The 21,310-nt window shown below is 44.8% G+C and overlaps 1 protein-coding gene across 1 annotated transcript in view; it reads left to right on the top strand.

Annotated features, from left to right (window-relative positions):
• The window catches only part of LRIG1 (leucine rich repeats and immunoglobulin like domains 1), a 100,082-nt gene that overhangs the window by 22,087 nt on the left and 56,685 nt on the right, over positions 1–21,310 (top strand). The window contains 2 exon segments of the mRNA XM_076346606.1: positions 16,177–16,248; positions 21,162–21,236. Of these exon segments, the coding sequence (XP_076202721.1) occupies positions 16,177–16,248; positions 21,162–21,236 (147 nt within the window).

Genomic DNA, 21,310 nt, shown 5'->3' with positions numbered 1-21,310 from the left:
TACTAGAGCTAATTCCCGAGGCTGATTGCAGTATTGCTGTGTATTGGCTTCCCTCCCAGTGGCCAATTTCAATATACCAAATCAGTGTCATTCCATGGGGGGCATTTTATTGTGAGCCTCCTGAACAGAGGGTTATGTCCTTGCTCTAGATGAATTATTTGTTGGCTCTTGTCCCTATGTGTGTTTTTTGTGTCTTGGAGCAACTCTGGTGGTTGTGTCAAATTTGCTGGAAAAAAAACCTCCATAAAATGGTTTCCTACTGGCTAACCTGATCAAGCAGTAAATGTCCCGTAGCTCTTGAGAAGCTCTGTCCTGGTTAAAGCAATTACATAGGAACCCAAGCTTTGTGGGAATGTGGAAAAGCCTTGGTTTCTTTTCCTTACCTTTTTTCCCCCTATACAGCATATTTCATGGAAAGCGAAGACTGAGTGAGATGTTGGGGATTCGGTAGACCAAGTATATATGTAAGCTGTAGCTCTTCCTCTTTGACTAAAAGAAAAGAAGGCTGAAAACCAGACTTGTTTCAGGTCTTTGCAGCAACACCTTCTCTACAGTGGAGCATGTGGATGGCAGGGGACAAAGGATGGAGGGCAGCCTGGCTCAGTTTGTGTAATTGTGATTGCAGAGCTCCAGGCAAATATTGACACCAGATTTCTTAGCAGACATGCTGTTCCTGAGATGCCTTGGGAGTAAAAGATCCTTCACTGGTGCTTGCTGTTGCATGAAGCAGTCCCTCCTGAGATGGTGGAGGTGGTGAGTAGAGGGGGAAGAGCTCAGCAAGAGTGGTGGAGCTGAGAAACATGATGCTAAAGGGGGTTTCACCCAGAAATACTGTGGTATTGCATTATGAGGTCTCTAAACAGATGGATGGTCTGACAGATGGCAGAGATGGGATACCTTGGTATGTCTGCAGTGCCAGTCTGGCACAGGTCCGGATGCAGGGGATGCATGCATTTGCTCTGCTCTTTGCACCACAGGACAGCCGTTACTTCTTCACATCTTTAAAAAACAAAATAAAAGCCAGCCGCAGAAAGGGAAAATTGTAAAATTCTGTTTTCCATCAGCAGTTGGCTGCCTGGGCTTTGCATTGTGGCAAGCGTGTTTTGCTGAGCATGTGTGAGAGAACCTGCCTTCTCTGCTGCAGTTCTGGAGAATACACCAGAGGATTGTTAACATCAGCCAGATACCTCTGTAGTATGACTTTGTACCATAGTCTGGACGAAAGGTTAGATCAGGCAGTCATTTCTGCAGTGTTATTTCCTATACAACACTCTGGAGAAAGTTCAGTATCACTTAGTTAACTTTTGCAGAGCCATTTCCTGTAGGTTTTGTTAGAGAAAAGCTAGATTATGTGTTTCCAGTTGCAGTAGAGTTATATTCCCCTATAAAATGCACTACAATTTATTTTTACACAATTTTCATTGGTTTGCAAAAGACTTTAGGGGGGGAGCCTGTGTGTTTGGAAGATTCAGAAAGTTTATTATTTCATACCTTGCTTGCTGTGACAAATTGAGGAAAATGTGGGGTTTTTTTCATGTGGCGTTGCTGTCACTGAGCCAGGCTTGGAATACAGAGTCTACATTAGTGCGTGCTCCCCTGCTGCTGCAAGTCGGTGGCCTGTCTAGCCCAGGGTCCTGCTTCTGACGATGCCCGCTTTTAGGAAGGACTGAGACAACTGTGCAGCTAACAGCCAGGTTGTGACCTGCCCAGAGGAGCAGCAGTATCTCCTCTTGGTGGCTTCATGAATGTGGTAGTGAGCTGCATGGGTGTTTCTCTTCTGTAGTTTTTCAACCATATGATGGGCTCTTACCTTCCAGTCTCCTCAGACTTGTCCTCTTTCATCTCCCATGACCCTGCTTGTGGGGTGCCTTGGGTTCTCCATCATGGTTCATCTCAGGATTTCTTCATCTTTTGCACATGAAGTGCTGCACTTCTTTCTCATTGCCATCTGCACCTAGAGCAGCAATGCTTTCCACGAGCCCTAAGAATTCTGTATTTCTGATTACCATGAAATGGTGACATTTCTTCTTATTCTCTTCATAGAGATTAATTTATCTACGCTCAAAAGGACATGGTTTGACTTCTCCAAGTGGTGAACATACCTGTGGCCCTCCCCATGCAATAGCAAACCTTGGAAGCACCTTCTGCATTCATAACTTTCAAATAATTGAGTGTGAGGCATTGGTGTGAAGCCAATGTGCCTTTTGCCCCATGAGAGGTGCAGTGTGAGTAGTGAATGGTGAGCTCCTTGGCACGATGCCCAGGCTTGCAAGGACCACTTGGAAGAGCGAAAGGGTATTTCTGTTCTTGGCCTAATCGTAGTGTTAGCTTTTCTATTTTCAATGCAGCCAGGTGCCCACCTACATGGAGTTTTGTTATGGGACTTTTTTTTATTTTCAGAGGCCATCAGGCAGTTTTAAGATGGCATCTACTTTGGGTTGTGCCTGAGTGGGAGGGGTTCGAAGCAAGAGGGAACAATCTGGCCTTCTTTCAGTGTCTTCCTGCAGAATTTGTTGTTGGAGGCAGCCTTTGTTCAGATGAAGGGGTTCCCTGTGCTTGAAGCTGGGACTGGAACCTCCACTGGCATATATGTACCTTCTGGTGGGCAGAAACTGAGATAATTATAGCAAAAAACCCCTGATCTCAAATGCCAAGTGCAGCAGTATGATTCCAGTAATAATTGTTAAAGAAGATGAAGTGAGCTTATCCAAATACCTTCTGAATCCAGCAGTTTTGCAAGGGATTGGGTCCTTAATTGCTTCCTGTACCAAAAGAATAAGGAAATGTTCCCCCTCCTACCCCTCTAACACTCTGCAACATGGAAGATATAAAAATCTATAGAAGAGAAAGTTTGTTCCTTGATTCAACCTTGATAACATCTGCCTTACCTTTGAATTAGCTGTGATGCTTTTAGCTGAGAAATCGCATGAATCTGAGGGGGTTCATTGAATAATAAATCAAGGCAATCCATCCAGCGAAGTACATCATAGCCCTTTGAAGTAGATGAAAAAATACCTTCCTGACTGAAGGCGAAACGTGTGCTCAGCTTTGGTGCCTGACTGATGCTAATTGCAGGGTTTAAGCTTAGCTCAAGTGCACCAGCTAGGAGTGTGGAGAGCAGGAGCAAGTGTGGGCTCACTAACTGGCTGCTTCACCTTTGCTCTGCCCAGAGCCCTGTTTGCCTAGGACTCCTGAAAGGTTAAGAGATCTGAAGAGCAAAAAGCTGCAGCCACTGGAAAACAGGGGCTGTCTTTTAATTCTGGGAAGTCCTGAGATACCGGACTTAGGAAGAGCAAGCTTGTTTGAAGAACTTTCTAAAATTTTATTGGCTATAACTTTTCCTCTTCCTGAGTCTTTCTGCAGTTTGAGTTGCACTAATAAAGAAGTCTGGCTTTGTAAGTGGAAGGAGTTAAAAAATAGCACCAATAAAAACTGTAAAGCTCTCAAACATTTTTAAAATAGTGCTTCTGTGAAAGATGTGGCATTATATGCTGGGGTAGAGTGTAATAAAGATTTTTACTAGTACTCCTCACAACTCAGTCATAAGCTATACAGCTGTCCCAAACACTCCTGATAAAGCCTTTCTATCTGTATACATCACTATAGATGTATTGCTTCATGCATATATTGATATGTAATGTTTGTAGCTGCATATGCATCTGTAAATTCACATAGTGAAAGTCATGTACATGTGCAAGTTATTTAAGCAAGAATATATGCTTATTTGTGACATTCTGCTGTATATAAGGAATGTGAAGACTGGCATGTAATGGAAAGCAGCAATAGATTTAATCATCCCCTTGACTTTTGTGGTGTTCTGTGGGCAGAGTCTTGAGCGCCAGCTTCATCTGCTTTGAAATCCTTGCAGGTATCCTGCTGCTGTCCTAGTGGTAAACACCAGTGCAGGAGTTATGCCAAAAAAGTATGAATGCTTGTTCTGATAGATGGCCCTGCTCTTAACATTGAGGCAGGAATATAGCTTTCTATAGCACATTGTGAAATAAAGAGCATCTTCTGGAGGAATGTCATATTCTTGGTCATACTTATTGTAATTACATTGATTCTACATATAAGCAGCCATTGTAAAGAAAGTGTCTGCCATGTCAAACAGTATCTGACCTGCTGGCTTTCTCCTGCTGGCAGGAGGTACACTGTGGACCACCATTTGGAAACTCCTGTGTCACACCACTACCTCTGATCTGCTTCTTCAGTCTCTTGCTAGCCAAAGGTGATAACACAGCTGTCTGCCATCAAGTGCTATAGTTTGTGATAAGGTGAGGGTAGAGGAAGCCATCTCCTGCTGTTCTCAGGCCATGTGCAGAGAAAGATGTGTTTGGAGGAAAATAGCTCTGCTTAGGACCTAAAATATGGAGTAAATTAACTTGAAAGTCTCTTCTGGCTTTTCATTGTCAAGTGAAAGGTAGTTTCATGGTAGATTTATTTGCCTTGTTTTGCAGCAAATGCATTATATATAGCTTGGCTTTTATTTCTCTTGATCTAGGTGGAAATGGCTTCTTTTAAATGCAGCCTTTCCATCTTGAAGGTCAATTAAAACAGGTTGGAGGTCAGATAAAATAAAAGAGACAGAACATTTGCTTCTTGGTGTATCTATTTCTGTAATGTTATCAGTGCATGTGGTTTTATTTCTAGCATTTTGTTCCAGGGCTTCCTCTAAGACTGAACAAATTGAGTCAGTTGGAATGCAGTACAGCTTCCAATTTGGGGTTAGAAATCCATTAAATTGCTCGGTGCTTTATTGGCAATACAAAAGTGCTTGGAATGAAAGTGCATTATGATTGGACATTGATTACTCAAAAGGGGAGAGGGTGGATGCCTGTGTAAACCACACACCTCCAGCCAGGATGACCAGCTTAGGCTTTTTTAGCTTAAAATGTGCATGTTTTGCCCTTAAAATGCTGTTCTTTGTAATAAAGAAGAACTATTTTTAAACTGAAAATGGAGAGCTGTCTGCCTTGTGTCTTTCACACCTCCAGGGGATTAGAGCTGGCCCTGCAACATGCAGTGCTGCCAGCCAGTGACTGCCCCGTAGGTAACTAGTCCTTTAGCTGAATCTTTGAGGTTATATATGTCACTCCTTTCCATGTGCAAGATCTCTGGATTTGGTCAACCTCTCAATTTCAGCCCATGGCATTGAAAAGTGCAGGGAATATCCTTGCTTGGGTGGATTTTAAACTGAGTAAGTTTATGGTGGGCATAGCAAGGAGTCCAGCATTGTAATTGTACTTAGACTGCTGCTAGGATCAGAAAGGGATTTATTTCCACTGTAGAAAGCTGCAGAGTTGTCTGGGTGTTTTGTGAGACCGGGGTTATTTCCACCAGGTGGGAAGAGGGGAGCAGAGCCAGGAGGGATGAGCACTGCCTGTGTCCTGGCAGGTACAGCTGAGTTGGCTGCTTTGGCTCTGGTCAGTTAGCTTGTTGAATTTTGCAGCAGATCTAATGAGACAGAGCTTCAAGTAAAAATCTCAGCAGGTATGTTTCTTAGATGATGGCACAGCAGATGCACTGATGGCACAGCAGATGCACTGGGTGGCTGATGAAGAGCAGCCACTGGCGAAACAGCAGTGTAGTGTGGCCAGCCTGGGCCAACGGAGAATGGGAGAACAGTGGTTCTTTCTGGGAAATGCCTCTTTGCTTTTGCACTGTTCTGCTGTACGAGGGCGGGAGGTGATGCAGCCCCTCTCTGGGGTATTAAAAAGCAGTGTCAAGTGCAGGAGAGGCAGGAGCAAGCTGGTGAGCCCCCGTGCCCAAGCTGGAGGAGAAATCTGCATGCTGTTTTTCTAAGACTCTTTTCCCCTGACTCTTTGCCTGACTAGTTTTAACCAGCACACAAATATTCCTTTGTGCCGCTTCCAAGCAAGCGTGCTTTTTGGGGGAGATCGGTCCTTCCTGATTAACTACTAAGAAGAACTGGGAGAGAATGAAGCGCTGAGCAAACACCGCGGCAGCAGGTTGCCTGCCCTCTCCCCACCATTAATGATTGACCGGACTCTGCTCCGGCACGGCTGGGCGGTGCTGTGCCCCACGCTGCCACTGGACCGGGCATGGCCGAGCCCTGCTCGCCACAGGCTCTGCAAAGGGGCGATGCCAGATGCGTGCCCAAACTTCAGCATCAGGGTTTGGTGCTCTCCCTTCTCGGTGTGCAGTGTATGCATACACGGTGCTGCTGGTTAGGGGCACCGTGAGAGCTGTGCCTGGTGATGTATTTACTGAATTAATATTTCTGATAAACTGTCGTGTTAGAGCAGTGGAAAAATGTCTTCTCAGCTAGTTAAGCACTCTGAGCTTACCAGAAATGCTTGCGGATATGATTGAAACCACTTGCATCCCCAAAGAGAGCAGAGCACAGCACACTACAATTCTGTGTTTTAGGAGAAAATGTATCTTAAAATATGGTTTATTGGATATTATTGAATGATTGTTGACCTCAGATGTTTTCTTAAATCGTGGAAACTTCTGAAGAGTGTTTGGGGAGTTTCTGAATTATCTCTTTTCCATCTGCACTCGACCTGTAACCCACAGCTGGATTTTAGAAAGTCATGTGGTGGGAGGGTTAGGTTGCCAGCAGTTGAATGTATTGCTGTGGGTCTTTCTAAACATCTGAAAAAGCCAAAGGTTTAACATGGTTTATCTGCTGTGAGTACTTGTGAAAAATTGCACAACTTTCAGATGAAAATATTTTTGCTTTGCAGAAGTAGCAATTTTTGAAACTGTAAATAGTACTTAATGCTGATTTATCAATGTAGCTCTTGTTACCAGTTAATGGAGGCTTAGCAGTTGTTCTAAGGTAGACATGTATAGTAAATTATATAGTTGTTAATCCTCAATAAATTGGTTTAGTATGTTGAATACACAGTGGGGAACCTTAATTGAAGATGTTAGTAAAGAAGTCATGGCCTTTATTGATTTAGTAAAGAAACACAGTGGTCATGGAAGTGGGAGTAATTTGTTTCAGAAGTATTTTGTTTATGAACTAGGCCTCCAGCCCTTGCTTCAGCGGTTTAAGACACAGTGTGCTTTGCCTTGTGGAGGCAAAATTGCTGAGAAAGAAATTTGGCATCAAATTGGAAAAAGGCGAGTTTGCTCTTATGCAGTGCAGTAAACAACTTGCAGGGTTTTGGTTTTAGGATATGTTTTTCTCATGATAGTAGGTAGCACTTCAAAACAATAAACCCAGAACAAACCCTATGGGTGTCTGGGCAGATGAAGAGTGGAGTCTTATTTGTGGGTTAAAAAAACCTTCCGCATCTGCTTTTCCTTCCAACTTCTTACCTGTCACAGGTGGCAAACCATTTATGTTAAATTAAATAAATTAAATACAGTTATTTTTATTTAGATATCCGTGCCCCCTTTGAAATGTCTTTGCTTTGAGGCAATCCTTGCAGCTGATGGCTCAGTGTGTTTTGGAGAGGATCAGCCCCTTTCAGGCAGTACAGCTTAATAGAAGCAGCAAATAAAGTGAAAAATTGCTGCAATTAAATACCGCCTGCTCTAACCCTTGCAGCATCCTCTGTTCCCTGTGTACAATACTGCCTTTGACTGCGCTGTCTTAGGAGCAGAGGAACATGCAATCCTAATAGGAGGGTTTGTAGCCTCAGTGACTGCGGGCTATGTGGCTGCTGCTAGTATTTTTTTCAGAAGCAGAGAAAGCATTGTTGAATACCTTGTCATTCATGCTTGCTTTGTCCTGCCATCTTCTGTTGGTTCGGGTCCCTACTGGCTGCCGGGAAAGGATGTATGTGTCCCCAGCCACGAGTGCTGCTGAGGCTGGTGGGGCACTCTGCAGAGACAAGGGCTCACAGTCCTCACTGCCACTGAGACCATTGGGTGACTTTCAAATTACTTCACTTCTTGAAATCTCACTTCACTTTTTTTGGTGCATGGAACAGTTGAAATACTGAGAAAACTCTTGTTGAGCGGACCAGGATCATGCCCTGAGGAAATGAGTATCCTCATGTCTGTCCTGATGCTGCAGAGGCACAGCAAGAGGTCCATAAGCACCTAAGTTACCCAAGTGCTTTGCCGATATACAAGTACACCACAATATATGTGTGTGATTATGTAGGTTAAGCTGAAGCTAATCTTTCTTTAAAAAAAAAATTAAAACATTTGGGGTGTTTGGAGGAGATGTCTTCCAAGCAAAACAAAAAAAAGCAGAAAAGAACTCCACTTTAGTTTTGCTAAGGCTATTAAAATAGGAGGAAATGGGATCCTAGGTTTTGTCAGAACACATTTGTGTAAACTGAACAGGGCCTAAAATAACCTGACACTGCTCTTTTTAAAGAGACAAACATGCCTGTAAGAGTTCCTTGTTGTAGGAGATGTAGAAGCCCCAGCAGCAGCGTAGTGTTACTCAGCGCTCCTGCAAAGGACTTCTCTGCCGTTCCTCAGCCACCGAGAGTGTGGTTGCTCTCCTGTGCTGCCTGTTGGAGCCAGGGAGCCGACAATGATAGAGATATTTATGTTTGCAGCCTCGTGTGAGCAGACCAGCTCTGGTGGTCGCTTACCAGGCTTGTATGCGCAGGCGTCTTTATGTGCCACATGTGTGGTCTCTGCGCACTTGTGAGCGGAAACAGTTGTGAGCACAGAGTGGCAGAGCAGGAGGAAGAGCCAGGGCTGAAAATGTGTCCCTGAAAGTTACTTGAAGATAATTCCCTAATTCCTTGAACCATATCAACCACATGCTAAATTAAATTGTAGTCCGGCACAATGCTTCTCAGTGATGTGGTTTTAGTTAGTATTCTTTGCATTAATGATTGCACACATCTGCTGGAATCAGTGTAGTATTGATTCTTTGGTGATCATGCTACAGGAATTTCCTTTAGACGGTATTGTTGGTCATGACTGGGAGTGATTCATGGTGCAGTTTTCTTGGTGTCTAGATGACCTCTCAAAGTTTGTCTTCACTGTCAAATTAGCTCTTATTATGGCTTGAGGGTTGCCCTTAAGTTGACTCCCTTCTGCACATAAAGCCCCTTATATGAGCAGGCTATTAACCCAAGCTAATATGATGCTGCTGCTAATTTGAGCTAGGGCATAAGTAAAGCCTGAGTGAGCACACTTGCTTAGCTGCTAACAGGACCTCTCAGTGATGGGGCACAGCTTCACCCACGTGGGTGCTGCTTGTCCTTCCCCTGTCCTACAGAGTCCCCTTCTCTCCAAAGCACTTGCAGCAAGCTGGGACATTCACCTCTGGTGCCCTGTGTTTTGTTGCTCTCTTGCTGAAGCTTGGCGTGGGACATTTCTGTGCCCCAGCAGTGCCCCTTCTCTTGGACGCTGGGTGCCTTGCACAGGCAGGCAGAGATCCCTGGGGTACACCACAGAAGAAATCATGAGGGCTGCTTAATGCAGCCATGGGCACCCCAGAAACACAAGAATTCCAGAGGCTGCACAGCCTGGTCAGTCCAACCACTGGAGTATTGCTCAGCAGTGTGGGAGCTCATGCTTGAGGCTGGCTGAACCGCAAGATGTAGTGTGGGTGCAGAGCCCTTCAGTGCATCCTTCAGCAAAGATGTATTACTATTCTTTGTTCTTCCTGACCATAGGCCTGATGCTGAGTTTGGGTGCGGTGAAATAGAGATGAGGGAGCCAAGGGGTGTAAGAATCTGATTTTTCTATCAGTTTAGCAGGCGGATTCAAAGGGATCCCAGGAATGGCAGTGGTGGGTTGGGTGAGTGATTCCCCAAGTCCAGGCTTTGGCTTCTGGCAGTGCATCAGGCACTTCAAAGGAATCTGCAAGAAATCCTCCAGAAGGTAATAAGGACTGCATGTCTAGTGTGTAAAAGCTCCTTCTCATCACTGTGGTGGCTTATGCAACTCCATTTAGTGGCCATTTGTTTTACGGGGAACTGAAAAAATCCCATTTAAGGGAAGGTGTTGCTGTGTAGTGCAGCTGTGGGTAGCTGGCACTAGCTGCGGTAGCTGTTGGGCTGCTCTTCCCTTAAGGGAGTGGATTTGGGGCTTGTCTTGTGCACAAGAAAAAAGAAAAACGGGCTAAAGCCGTTTCTGTCTTTACAGTCCACACAATCACCTGAATCCTTGCAGTCTCTTTGATCGCTTTGTGCTTCAGTGTTAAGCCTCGTGTGTCACTGCTTATGAGGACTCTATCTCTCTGGGAGCTCAAAAGCTTGTTTAAAAAATTTGTGTGCTTTCTTCCCTGCACAGCTGTGTACTTTTAGCATGGGCAGTGTGTTCTCTCTCTTGTTCCCCTGGCCCCCATCCCCAAGCTAATTCAGCTGCAGCCATGCTTTTCATTTCCAATCAAGTGTGCATGGGGCCTCCACTCCAGTGTTGTAAAGCCATCTACAAACATGTGGGAAGAGGATGGTGCCTATTCAGTAAGCTGCGGACTAGGCAGCTATCTTTCGACAGATTAGCCAGAGGAATTTCTATTGCAGGGCTTGATTGTTCTGGGCCCTCGGCTCCCTTTTGTGCAGGAGCAATGAAAAGTTGTGTTATGACAATGGTTGACAAAGTGTTTAATGAAAGCCACAGTTGGCAGTGGCAGAACTTCGAGCCATCCTCCTTTTCTCTAATGCCTGTCATCAAAAGGTGCAGAAACGCTTTTGACATAATCTTCTGCACTGACAGATAAATGGTTTTGACGTAAGGGTCGGAAACCTTCTCCTCACTGAACAGAATTCAGCCATCATCATGGTGAGCAGAGACCAGAAGCCACATATGTCTCTACTCCTTTGTCTGGCGAGCCAGCCAGGCACCTCTGTTTTCAAAAGAGGTGGCTTTTCTCCACATTAGTCAAGTTCCTAAAACAGAGCCTGTCCTGGTTTCGGCAGGGATAGAGTTAATTTCCTTCCTAGTAGCTGGTACAGAGCTGTGTTTTGGATTTAGGGTGAGAACAATGTTGATAACACACCGATGTTTTAGTTGTTGCTAGGTAGTGTTTACACTAGTCAAGGACTTTTCAGCTTCCCATGCTCTACTGACTGAGAAGGCTGGAGATGCACAAGAAGCTGGGAGGGGGCACAGCCAGGACAGCTGACCCAAACTGGCCAAAGGGATATTCCATACCATGTAACGTCACGCTCAGTATATAAAGCTGGGGGAAGAAGAAGGAAGGGGGGGACGTTCGGAGTGATGGCGTTTGTCTTCCCAAGTAACTGTTACGCGTGATGGAGCCCTGCTTTCCTGGAGATGGCTGAACACCTGCCTGCTGATGGGAAGTAGCGAATGAATTCCTTGTTTTGCTTTGCTTGTGTGCACAGCTTTTGCTTTACCTATTAAACTGTCTTTATCTCAACCCACAAGTTTTTCTCACTTTTACCCTTCTGATTCTCTCCTCCATCCCACCGGGGGGGAGTGAGCGAGCGAGCGGCTGCGTGGTGCTCAGTTGCCGACTGAGATTAAACCACGACAGAGCCAAAACTTCTACATGAACTCCTGGTCTACCCTGCACCTTGCCCAAGGAGGCAGGATTGGCATCTCATGGCTCAAAGAGCTGACTGATCCCTCCTCGCTGGCAAGCAGGGCTCTTTGTGTGACAGCATTATTACTTTCAGGAGGTGGTTTCAAGGCAGGCTACATACCTGGTTATTTAACAAGGCTTTCCTTTCAGTCTCTGCAATGTTCAGTGATCCACAGTGCCATTTTCACAATGCTAACTAAAGGCAAACACTGCTTTCTTATTTAGAGACTGGAATGGATGAATAGACAGAACAGGGCCCTTCCCATATTGATTTAACAGGCTCTCAGTTCCCGATCATGGGCATCTTAGTGTCAGGAGGGGAAAAACCCTACATTGTTGGATTAGCCAATACAAGGAAGACTTGAAGTATGTAATGGATAAATAATGCGCAGAGCACTTTCCATGCCATTAAGTCAAAATAAAATTTAAAAAACCCCACAAACTTCAGCTTCTATTCAACAGGGGGAAAAACAATCTGAACATTAGGGGCCACTCAAGTTGGTGCTCTGCTCTGTCTTTACTGCCATACGTAGAAGCTTGACCTTTGTAGGATGCTTCCCTGAACTTACAGCCCAGGCTCTTGTCCAGGTTTTATGTTGGTTTTCTGAATTCTGTTTTCTTTCCACAGTTGCCTTGGAGGGATCAAAATATCTTCCCATGAGTAATTCAACAGAAACATGTACCCATGCAGAGAAGCAGGCAGGACACTGGGCAGTCTGCTTTCTGTGTGGGTATGCCTACACTTGGGCTCAGCTAACCCCACATGTAGATGCAGGTGCCAGGAAATGGGCTGACCTCACACCAAAGACACGGTCTCTTGGGACTGGCATAAAACACTGTAGATAATGCTTTATAAACTGTCACTTTGAAGAGATGCCCAGCACCTGAGATAGCTCAGGTGGTTTAGGGGAGTGCTGATTTGGGAAAGGGCAGGGTTTTGGCTCTGGGTTTTAAGGGCTTGCTCTTTGAAGAAGACATTTTAGAATACTGATGGCAGAAACATTTGCTCAGTGAGCCATTGCACTACTGCATGGCATCAGACCAAAGGGCTCCTCGAGAAGGAATGCGTTCTGTGCTATGGGAGAGCAGAAATGTGACAGTTTTCAGCGATGGGACGGCTGTGCCCCCAGCCTGCATTGCTGGTCTGCTCAGCTTGGAGAGGCTGAGCTGATGGGGATGTTGCAGCCCCTGCAGTACTTCATGCACTGCTGTACATTTGGGACCTGTGCTTAGTCATGGGGGAGCATCATACGCACCCATGACCTCAAGTTTTGAGTTCCCTTTATTTGCATTACTGGAGTCCAACCAAGATTGAGGCCTCATTTCATCAGCATCAGGCAAACCAAGACAATACCTACCTCAATTTTATTTACAGTCTAAATAGACAAGACAGACAAAGGGTGGCTGTGGAAACAAAAGCTCTGGAGAGGTGATGTGACATGACCTGGTCACCCAGCAGGAGATTGAGAGCCAGGAATAGACAGAGGTTTCCTGACTCCCGGTCCCAATGATCTATCTATTGGAGCACGTTAATTCTTTATCCCATTTGAATGCTGTGACTAACATGCCAAATACTGTCTAGTGAGGGGATCCGAGTTCTGGGAAACACATCCTTTGATTGCTAATGCTTCAGGCTAGAAATTCTTGGGTGTTTTAATGTAAGTTAAAATATAGCTAGTCTCAGAAATTGAGTAAACTCTTTATTTTGGTGTATCTATTTAATTTCATGTCTACTGTTTATTTTGCACTGACTCTGTATTTCTAGCTTTTATTTCCCCACTGATTTTTTTTGAACAGTGTATTGTGTTTGGTGAGGATAGTTGGAGTGGGTAGCATGGGGAGAACTGAAGACTTTGGCATATAAGAAGGTGGAGTTCACCTGTATTTTTGCGGCAACCATTGGAAAGTCTTTCTGTTGCTGGAGTAGGCAAAATACGGCTGTGCTATCTGAAGAGCCAACTACTTGTGCAATGACTCTTGATGTTCAAACTTCTTGAATGGCAGCAACAATAATCAGAAAGTCATTCTGGATTATGTTAAACTGTGGCCATGAAATCCTTTAATTTACGAAGACCTTTTTTTTTTTTCACTTGTGAACTTCTGAAGTTCATGTCAGCATCACTCAGTGCTTGAGCACTGGCTGAGCCAGGGATCTGGTCCCTTTGACAAGTGTAGGGATGATCAGTTTGGTGCCTGTGATTCTCAGTGCTTGATTCATAAAATAGCCTCTTAGTCTTTTGCAGAGGAATGTTTTGAGGATAAATATGTTACCTTAAGAAATGCAAAGATTTGCAGCAATAGAAGGCATAGAAATACATGAAAACAGATGGATTCATGCATGGTCATGACTGTGGTTGTATTTCCCCCTTACAGTTTGTCACTATTATTTCTGTGTCAGCTTTATCTTCATTGTGTTGAGCCTATAGGACATAACTTGTTGTATTTTCTCTCTTTGCCTGTACATCAGGCAGGGACAAGCTCCAACCTGATCTTGCTGTGTGGTTTAAAAAAAAAAAGTAGTAATGTAATCTGTGGGCAAATTGCACTTTAATTCGTAATTATGCTATGAATATGGACTTGGCTTTCAAATGCACTCTGAGTTTAAACTGCAGTTTGACTTTTATTTAGATAAATGCCTTTGAGTTCATAGTGAAATGGATATCTGCTGTAGGCTGGTATTGATTTAAAGGTCTCTTGAGTGTTTTAAAAGACAGTAGGGGCTTACAGGACAGCATATTTTAAAACTAGATGCTTGGTTAGGTTTTACACTCCCGTGTAGCTTCAGGTCTAGATTCTGTTAAAAGCCAGCTTACGCTGTTGATTTGTAGAGCCTTCTTTCACAGCAGGTATTGGCAAAAAATTGAATGTTTCAGGCAAGATGCAAGGAGCTGTCTTCAGAGCTGGCTGCTCTGAAATGATGGGGAGCAGCATGTGCATGAGAACTATCGAATGGTTCCTGTGTGCAGGGGAATGCTTTGAGGACTTCCCATAAATGCGTTGTAGGAGGGCAAGTGATCAATAATTGCTTTTTAGCTTGAAAAAGGTGTTTATTGCTTCCTGCTAATCATGCAAGTTGGTGAGCTTTGTAGTCTTTCAAGTCTTGGTGTTAGTAAGCATTGCTGTGGGCCTAGATTTCTCTTTGCATTGCCACAAAGTGCAGGAGGTTAGCATGAGCAATTAAAAAAAGGAGATCTCTGTCTATGCTCTTCTGGCAGCTGCCCTTTTTTGTGTCCCTCAGCTCTTGGGTCACGTAGCATGGGTAAAAGTTCAGTAGGTGCCTTGGTGACTTAGGTCCTGTTTACCTATTTGGACTCCAGACCTGCTTGGGTTCTGTGGGCACAGCTTTAAAAGAAAGAAAATATACAAAACAGGGAAGATTGGCCAGTTTTCTAGTCAGACTGGCTTGGTGGTTTGAAAAAGCAGCTGAATGTTTGAGGGCTTATCTAAAATCAGGCCATGAATCTTTTGGGTCACGTTCAGAGGTGCAGTAAGAGGGTGTAACCTCCCTGCAGAGGAGATGGGAGGGTTGAATTTTACCCAGGATAATATCCTAGAGCAGGGTGTGGAGCAGGGTAAAATTAAAGTAAGTCCCCCTCACAATTTCCTTACAACTTATTGTGGTTGCTTTTCTGCTACCGCCCATCAATTTGCCTCCTCCCTCTTTAGATTACACTCACAGGAACATGCCAACACTGCATACATCATGTTAATTAGGCATTTGTTAATTTCTGCATCGTTAGTCACTTGATCTTAATTGATCTGTGCTCTCCCTGTAAGTCCCTAGCTGCAGGTTTGACCTGTCGTGTGTGGTGTGCTGATAGTGCATACCTTAGAGGGAAGACTTTGCTGTTGCACCGTATGATGCTACAGCAGAGCGTGGCAAAGCTCTTGCTTGTGGTTTTCGGAGTCAGTACTTTATTTGCATTATTCTGTTTGCTTGCTGTCCCTAGCAATCCTCACAGTGTGTTCCTTCCAGAAGCACATTGAGCTTCAGCTGTATTTCCAAACGGGGACGTCCTGCGAGGCAGGTCTGCTCTCCCACCAGGCTGTTTTCAGATAATACAGCACAACCTATTTGCCATCTATCAGTGAGGTGCTATAATATGATCTAGATTTGGACTGTTGGGTAGTTGGACGGCACTGGTTGAGGTTGTTGAGGACCAAAGTGTGTATATGACTGGCTGAAAGCTGTAATCGCTGGTTAAAGAAAACATTTAGTGATACACTAATAATATCTTGTTAGAAAACATAAAATATATTTTATGTTTACACATAGTAAGTGTACATACCTATGTGTGTATTTTGGATGTAACACAGTGGTATATAAAAATACTCTGTGTGAATATAGCTATAAAATACTTAGCAGAAGGCTTGTTGATTGTTTCAGTTCAGACTTTAATTTGTCAGGAAATAGCCTATTCATCTGTGATTAGTTTTGTGGTTGTGAATAACCAATAGAAAAATAATAAATGTAATTGTGTAATATAAAGACAAATTAAAACCACACTAGTGCAAAAGAGGAAAAAGCTTAGGGAGAGCTAGATAACATTTTGATCACGAACTAAACTCACTTGTATTCAGCAGAAAAGTACTGCTCTGCCATGTTTAAGTGCTCTTCTTAAAAAAAAAAAAAAAAACACACCACCCTCCCGGTGCAATCCAGCATAATTAAGATGACTGTTTTGCTGAGCGCAGTAACTGCAGTATGCTGATCCCACTGTCTTTTATTTTAACAGAAACCTGAGCTACAACAAGTTGATGGAGATTGATCCTTCTGCCTTTGCAGGGCTGTCAAACCTGCAGGAAGTGTAAGTATTCTTTCAAAGGCTTTAATTGTATTTTGCTAGGGTGGCTTGTGGGCCAGGAGGAAATTGTATATAGTTTCCTAAGACAGTACCTTCCTTTAGCTAACTTGAATGAGCAGATCTGACTTGGTGTGGAGGTTTTTTCTCCTTATTATACCTGTGCTGTTTTTTTAAACTAATCAATTAGCAGAACACAACATCGCAATTAAAACAGCATAGCTGTTATTGGAGATCATTGGAGTTTGCCTCCCTCAGTCTTGTGCAATGCTCTGAGGGAGCAGTTCAGCTAACACACCTGAACATACACACAAAGCTCCTTGCTGAAAGGATAACCCTGAAGCAAGGCAGAACAGCCTGGATTGTGATACCTGATGCCAACCTAACCCAAATCTCCCAGGAAACAAAGGTGTAGTGTAGTGGATAACAAAGCACTTAACTGTGTCTCCTCCTCTCTGACATTTGTGCTCCTTTTGGAACCAGAACAAATTCTGTTTGAAGTCTGCTAGGAGAGGCTAAAACAGCAGAGCTGTCTTCTGCTTTGGTGGGGGAAGAGAAGGAGCTGGTGAAGGTTTGAGTGGCTGTGCCAGACCCCTGTTACTGGTAAAAGAAACCTTGTTTGGGGAATCACAGGATTTCCTAGCTCCTGATCTGTGTAAATGCTCAGTAGTTACATTTGCAGAGGAGCTGTGCTTGTCAGCTATTCACAGTGATTCCTGGAGCTCTGATTTTGGGTTTTGAAAAACGAAAGTGACTAAAATTGCAAGTGGTGGGTTGAGGTAATGAGCTTGTGTTTGAATGTTGAATTGTTGGCATACTTGAGGTTTGGGCTCTGTTTGAAGAGCTACTGATGCCTCATGGGAAACTGAAAAAACATTTCCTTTCAGAAACAATACTGTGCACTGTGTATATCGTGCATTTTCTCTTGTCCTCTGTCTGTTTTCATTAAATGTTGGCTCTGGGGCTTGTGGAGGGGCCAGATCCTGTGATTCTTGAATAGGCAAAAGGGTTTGCTACAGTGGGAGTTCTGCCTGACTGATGCCTGCAGGATTGGACCATGGTGATTACTGTAGCATCTCTCCTGGCCTGATTGCCCCTGGCTCCCCTGCTTACGCTAATAGTAGGGACTTGCTAGGGATCATGATTAAGTGAGGAATATGCATCGGGAGTGACTACAGTGCTCTGAAATCAGTTCATCATGATTATCCTAGAAGAGAGGTCAGGGAGGGGAGAGAAAGTGATGCAGTTCAGCAAAACGCTGCCTATAGGATCTCTTTTTTCAACTTTTCTTTAAACTGTAGAAAGCCTTAAATTAATCTGTGCTTAAAGAAGAGAATTGCAGCCCTGATCCCATGAGACTTTAGAATTACCCTAACATGATTGTGGCTTAGCAATAGCTTTTATTTGTGGAAGTGCCTGAAGGCATGTGACTTCAGGGAGCGTGGGGCTGGGAAATGTGTGTGGCTTCTGATTCCTTAGGTCGGGAGCTCCCTTGTGCAATGTGCTGCATGTGTCGAGAGCAGGACAGGCCCTGCACTGAACAATCAGCTGCTAAAAAAAAAAAGTTAGAGTTTGGGGGAAGGTAAGTACTGCAGCCTGCAAAGTAATGGTGCGGAATAAGAGCTGCTTGCTGTGTCAGAAAGGCAGGCTAGGGAAAAGGGAGAGAGCAGAGGAGTGAGTAGGAGGGAAAGGGAGCAGTCAGAAATGGGAGACTGGAAGGGAGGCAGAGGTCTGGAGCAGAGCCTGGAAGGCAGGCTCTGGAAAGTGTGAGGGAGAAGCTCTATTAAAAGCCCTATCTACCAATCTTGGTTGCTTTTGAATAACAGCTAAACCACAGACCACTGAAACAAACTGCATTTCACAAAGAGAACCACATCTGTACTGCCAGAGCATCTCCTTTCTGAGGTTTTTTAAGCACTTTACAAACATTCATGAAATAAGCATCATGCTGTGGCATGTCTTGAGAGCAAGTCAGTGTTTTGCTGTGCGTGCTGTGCTGGGCAAACCAAGTCACCCTCAGGGAAACAGATTGCCCCAAATAATAGATGCATTGATAAGACCCGAAACCTCCCATGATGCTTCAAACACGGTGCCTGTGGTTCCTGAGCACTACAGATGAGGCTTAAAGCTCTGTGTGTGTATTTGAATAATTAGTGCGATATATTTTGAAAACCTTTTGTTTTCCCTTGATTTTTAAGAAAATGTCTGCAAACCAAAAGATTTAAACTTCATAGTGTACCTTGGATGCTCTGTTTTGCTTTACTGAGATTGTAATAAAGTAATAGCTGTATTTACCCTACACTTTTCCCTTTCCCTGGGTTTAGGCAGTTGTTTGTGAAGCTGCTTTTCCTTAAAAGTTTAAGTCTGTGGGGTGAAATTTAGTGGCTCAAAGTGATATGAAACCCTGTGATCCCGCATGCTCTGAAAATAAGTAACTTTGTGCTGATGGAGGCTCAGGTGGTAGGGGCCGGAGTGGGACATTACTTTGCTTCAGGACATCTATGCTTTCTCTCATCCCCTTTGGTGGCTCCCTCTAACGACAACCCCCTGGGGTCAGTCCATTCTTGTACCTTGGTTGAAAGGGTGGGATGAAGGGTGCTGCTGTGGGGTAGGCCCTGTGGGTCCTTTCTGGGGTTTCATCAGGTCATGTGGATCAATTCATGAAAGTGATGGTTGCACGGCTCTCAGGTTTTCCAAGCTCATTTGTAACAAAGAAGTAGTAACTGTGCTAAAATTCCTCTCCAAACAACTCACCTTTTATTTTCTGAAGTGCCTTTCACTGAAAGCTCTGGAGAGCTGTGCTATTTTTGAGCAGGCTCCATTTCAGCTTGACACCAGCCTGGCAACTGGACTGTAAATATTTTATATGGGTGGCCCCCCTCCCTCCTCTGCCTTAGCATCCAGAGGCAGCAGGTTTGTGTTGTCAAGGGGGAGGGCTGTGGAGGAGAAAGATGACTGGAAGTTTAAATTTGTTGAGCCTGGCTGTTTTGTTTTGGAGGTTTTTTTGCTATTTTTTTTGTTCCTTTACATGGGGGAAGGGGAAGATGAGAGGGAAATCCCAGGCAAATACCGAGCTTGGCTGTCTCCTCTGCATCAGCAACTGGTGCCTGTGAGCCAAGAGAGGAAAATGAGGTGGGAGAACCACTTCTGCCTGACTTCTGACCTGACAGGAGGCTGATATATGAAAGTGACACTTATGTCAGAGGAGGGTTTGACCAGTTGTTAGATGCTGGTTGGTGTCGGAGCTGTTTAACCAGAGCTGACCCAGGCTGGCAGAGGGTGGGCCTAATTATCCCTTCTCCTGTGCCTTTCCAAAAGATGGTCGGTTGGATGTTAATGAAAACATAGCACAAATTACAAGCATTTTAATGCTCTTTCCAGCTTGCTTTGTACCTTTGAAAGCTCTAGACGTTGCTATAATATGAGCAACAATGAGCTTTTAGTTGCAAAGTGGAGCTACTTGCTGAATTGCAATGCATCTGGCTTTTTTCCTCTTACATTTTAAGGTACGGGTATAATGTCAGAGGCAGAGCCGAGGCTGAGGAAAGCTTTTATCCCAGCAGTGCCTGGAACTCCTCATGAAATCAAATATCTTGCCTGCTCTCAGAGGATTCAGAAGGAAGTTCTGGGATGGATGTATTGCTGCTCTCTCCCACCTGCCAAAAATAGTTTTAAAGGAAAAAAAAAAAAACATGCACTAATTTAGGATTGCCTCAACTCATGCCCACAGGTTAGGATGCCTCAGCTGCACCGTGCTCCCCTGCCCGCTGTGGGATGCTCTGCTTCTTGCACCCAAATTGTGATCTTTTCGAGAACCACTTACAAAGCCCCTGCAGAAGGGGAAGAGTTTAAAGGCAGTCAGCAGAGAGAGACCCAACGAGGCTCTGCCTCAAGCAATAGCCGATCGGAGGTGGCTGGGGGTCCTGGGGAGCTGCTGTGTGCTGCCTGGCAGGGGCTTGGCTTTAATTGCTTCAGCATGTGGCGGCGGGGGGGTGGGGGAGCAGGCAAGATGGCTGAGAAGTTAGGTAATTTTCAAGCAGCCAGACAAGTGACTGTTACAGTAATTAATTGACTAATTCACCATACAAACAAGGGCTCTTTAAACCAAGGAAGAGCCGGTCACATGGCAAGGATCTGTTTTCAGTCAGAAAAACACTTCAAACATTAGGCCATTGAAGGGGACATTTTTGTACCAGCATTTCCAGGAGCAGGGCCCTGTCTGCAATTGTCATTAGCCCCGGGGGGCTGCATGGTGCTCCCCAGCCGCTTGGCTGGAGCAGGTCACCTGTTTTTTAGTGGCGTTACTGTGCCCAGTGCCAGTTTTGTGTGTGTGCGTTGCTGGCTTCGTGGGGCTGCCCTTGCAGGATTTCCAGAGCTTGGCCTGGTGTGGAGAGGAGGCCTGAGGCTGCCATTCCCCACTGTCATGGCACCTTGTTGGCCCCCTGGCCTGGCATGGAGGGGCGAGCGGGGGCTGCTGATTGGGGAGGGAGTTAAATTCATTGTCCTGAGGCAGTGGGACCTGGCTGCTTCATGACCGTGGCTGCAAACAGTCTCCTATCTCAGGCTTGGCTCCGTGATGACTCTGGAAACTCAGGCCGATGGAGGGCTGTGGCACAGTGCCTTCCTCAGTGGCACTTGACTTTGCTTAAGGGAGCGGGTGGAAGGAGAAAAAAAGCTTTGCTTTTATACAGAAGATACTGTGGGACCAGTTATAGTGGCTGTCATTTATTAAGGGTTTGGAGGATAAGGTGGGACTGGCAGAGATGCAGACAAACCCCTTGAGGTGGAGGCCTCTGCCAAAATGTCAGTGTTCCTGGAGAGTCAGGGGGGTTGGATAAGGAAGTGCTGCGGCCATGCCCTGCTCCCACATGCTTGGTCGTAGGCTGCTTGCTTCAACAATTAATTTCTGTTTGTTGCAGGCGACTGAACAACAATGAGCTGACTGCCATTCCCTCCCTGGGACCTGCTTCTTCCAGCGTCTGCTCCCTCCACCTGTAAGTCACTGTTGCCTCTTTTGGCTTTTGACTTTGGGCTGTTTGTGGGGTAGGTTTAACAGTTTTGTGTGTCA

The sequence above is a fragment of the Aptenodytes patagonicus genome, chromosome 8 (assembly GCF_965638725.1).
Source record: "Aptenodytes patagonicus chromosome 8, bAptPat1.pri.cur, whole genome shotgun sequence".
NCBI lineage: Eukaryota > Metazoa > Chordata > Aves > Sphenisciformes > Spheniscidae > Aptenodytes > Aptenodytes patagonicus.
This window is presented reverse-complemented; position numbering and strand designations above follow the sequence as displayed.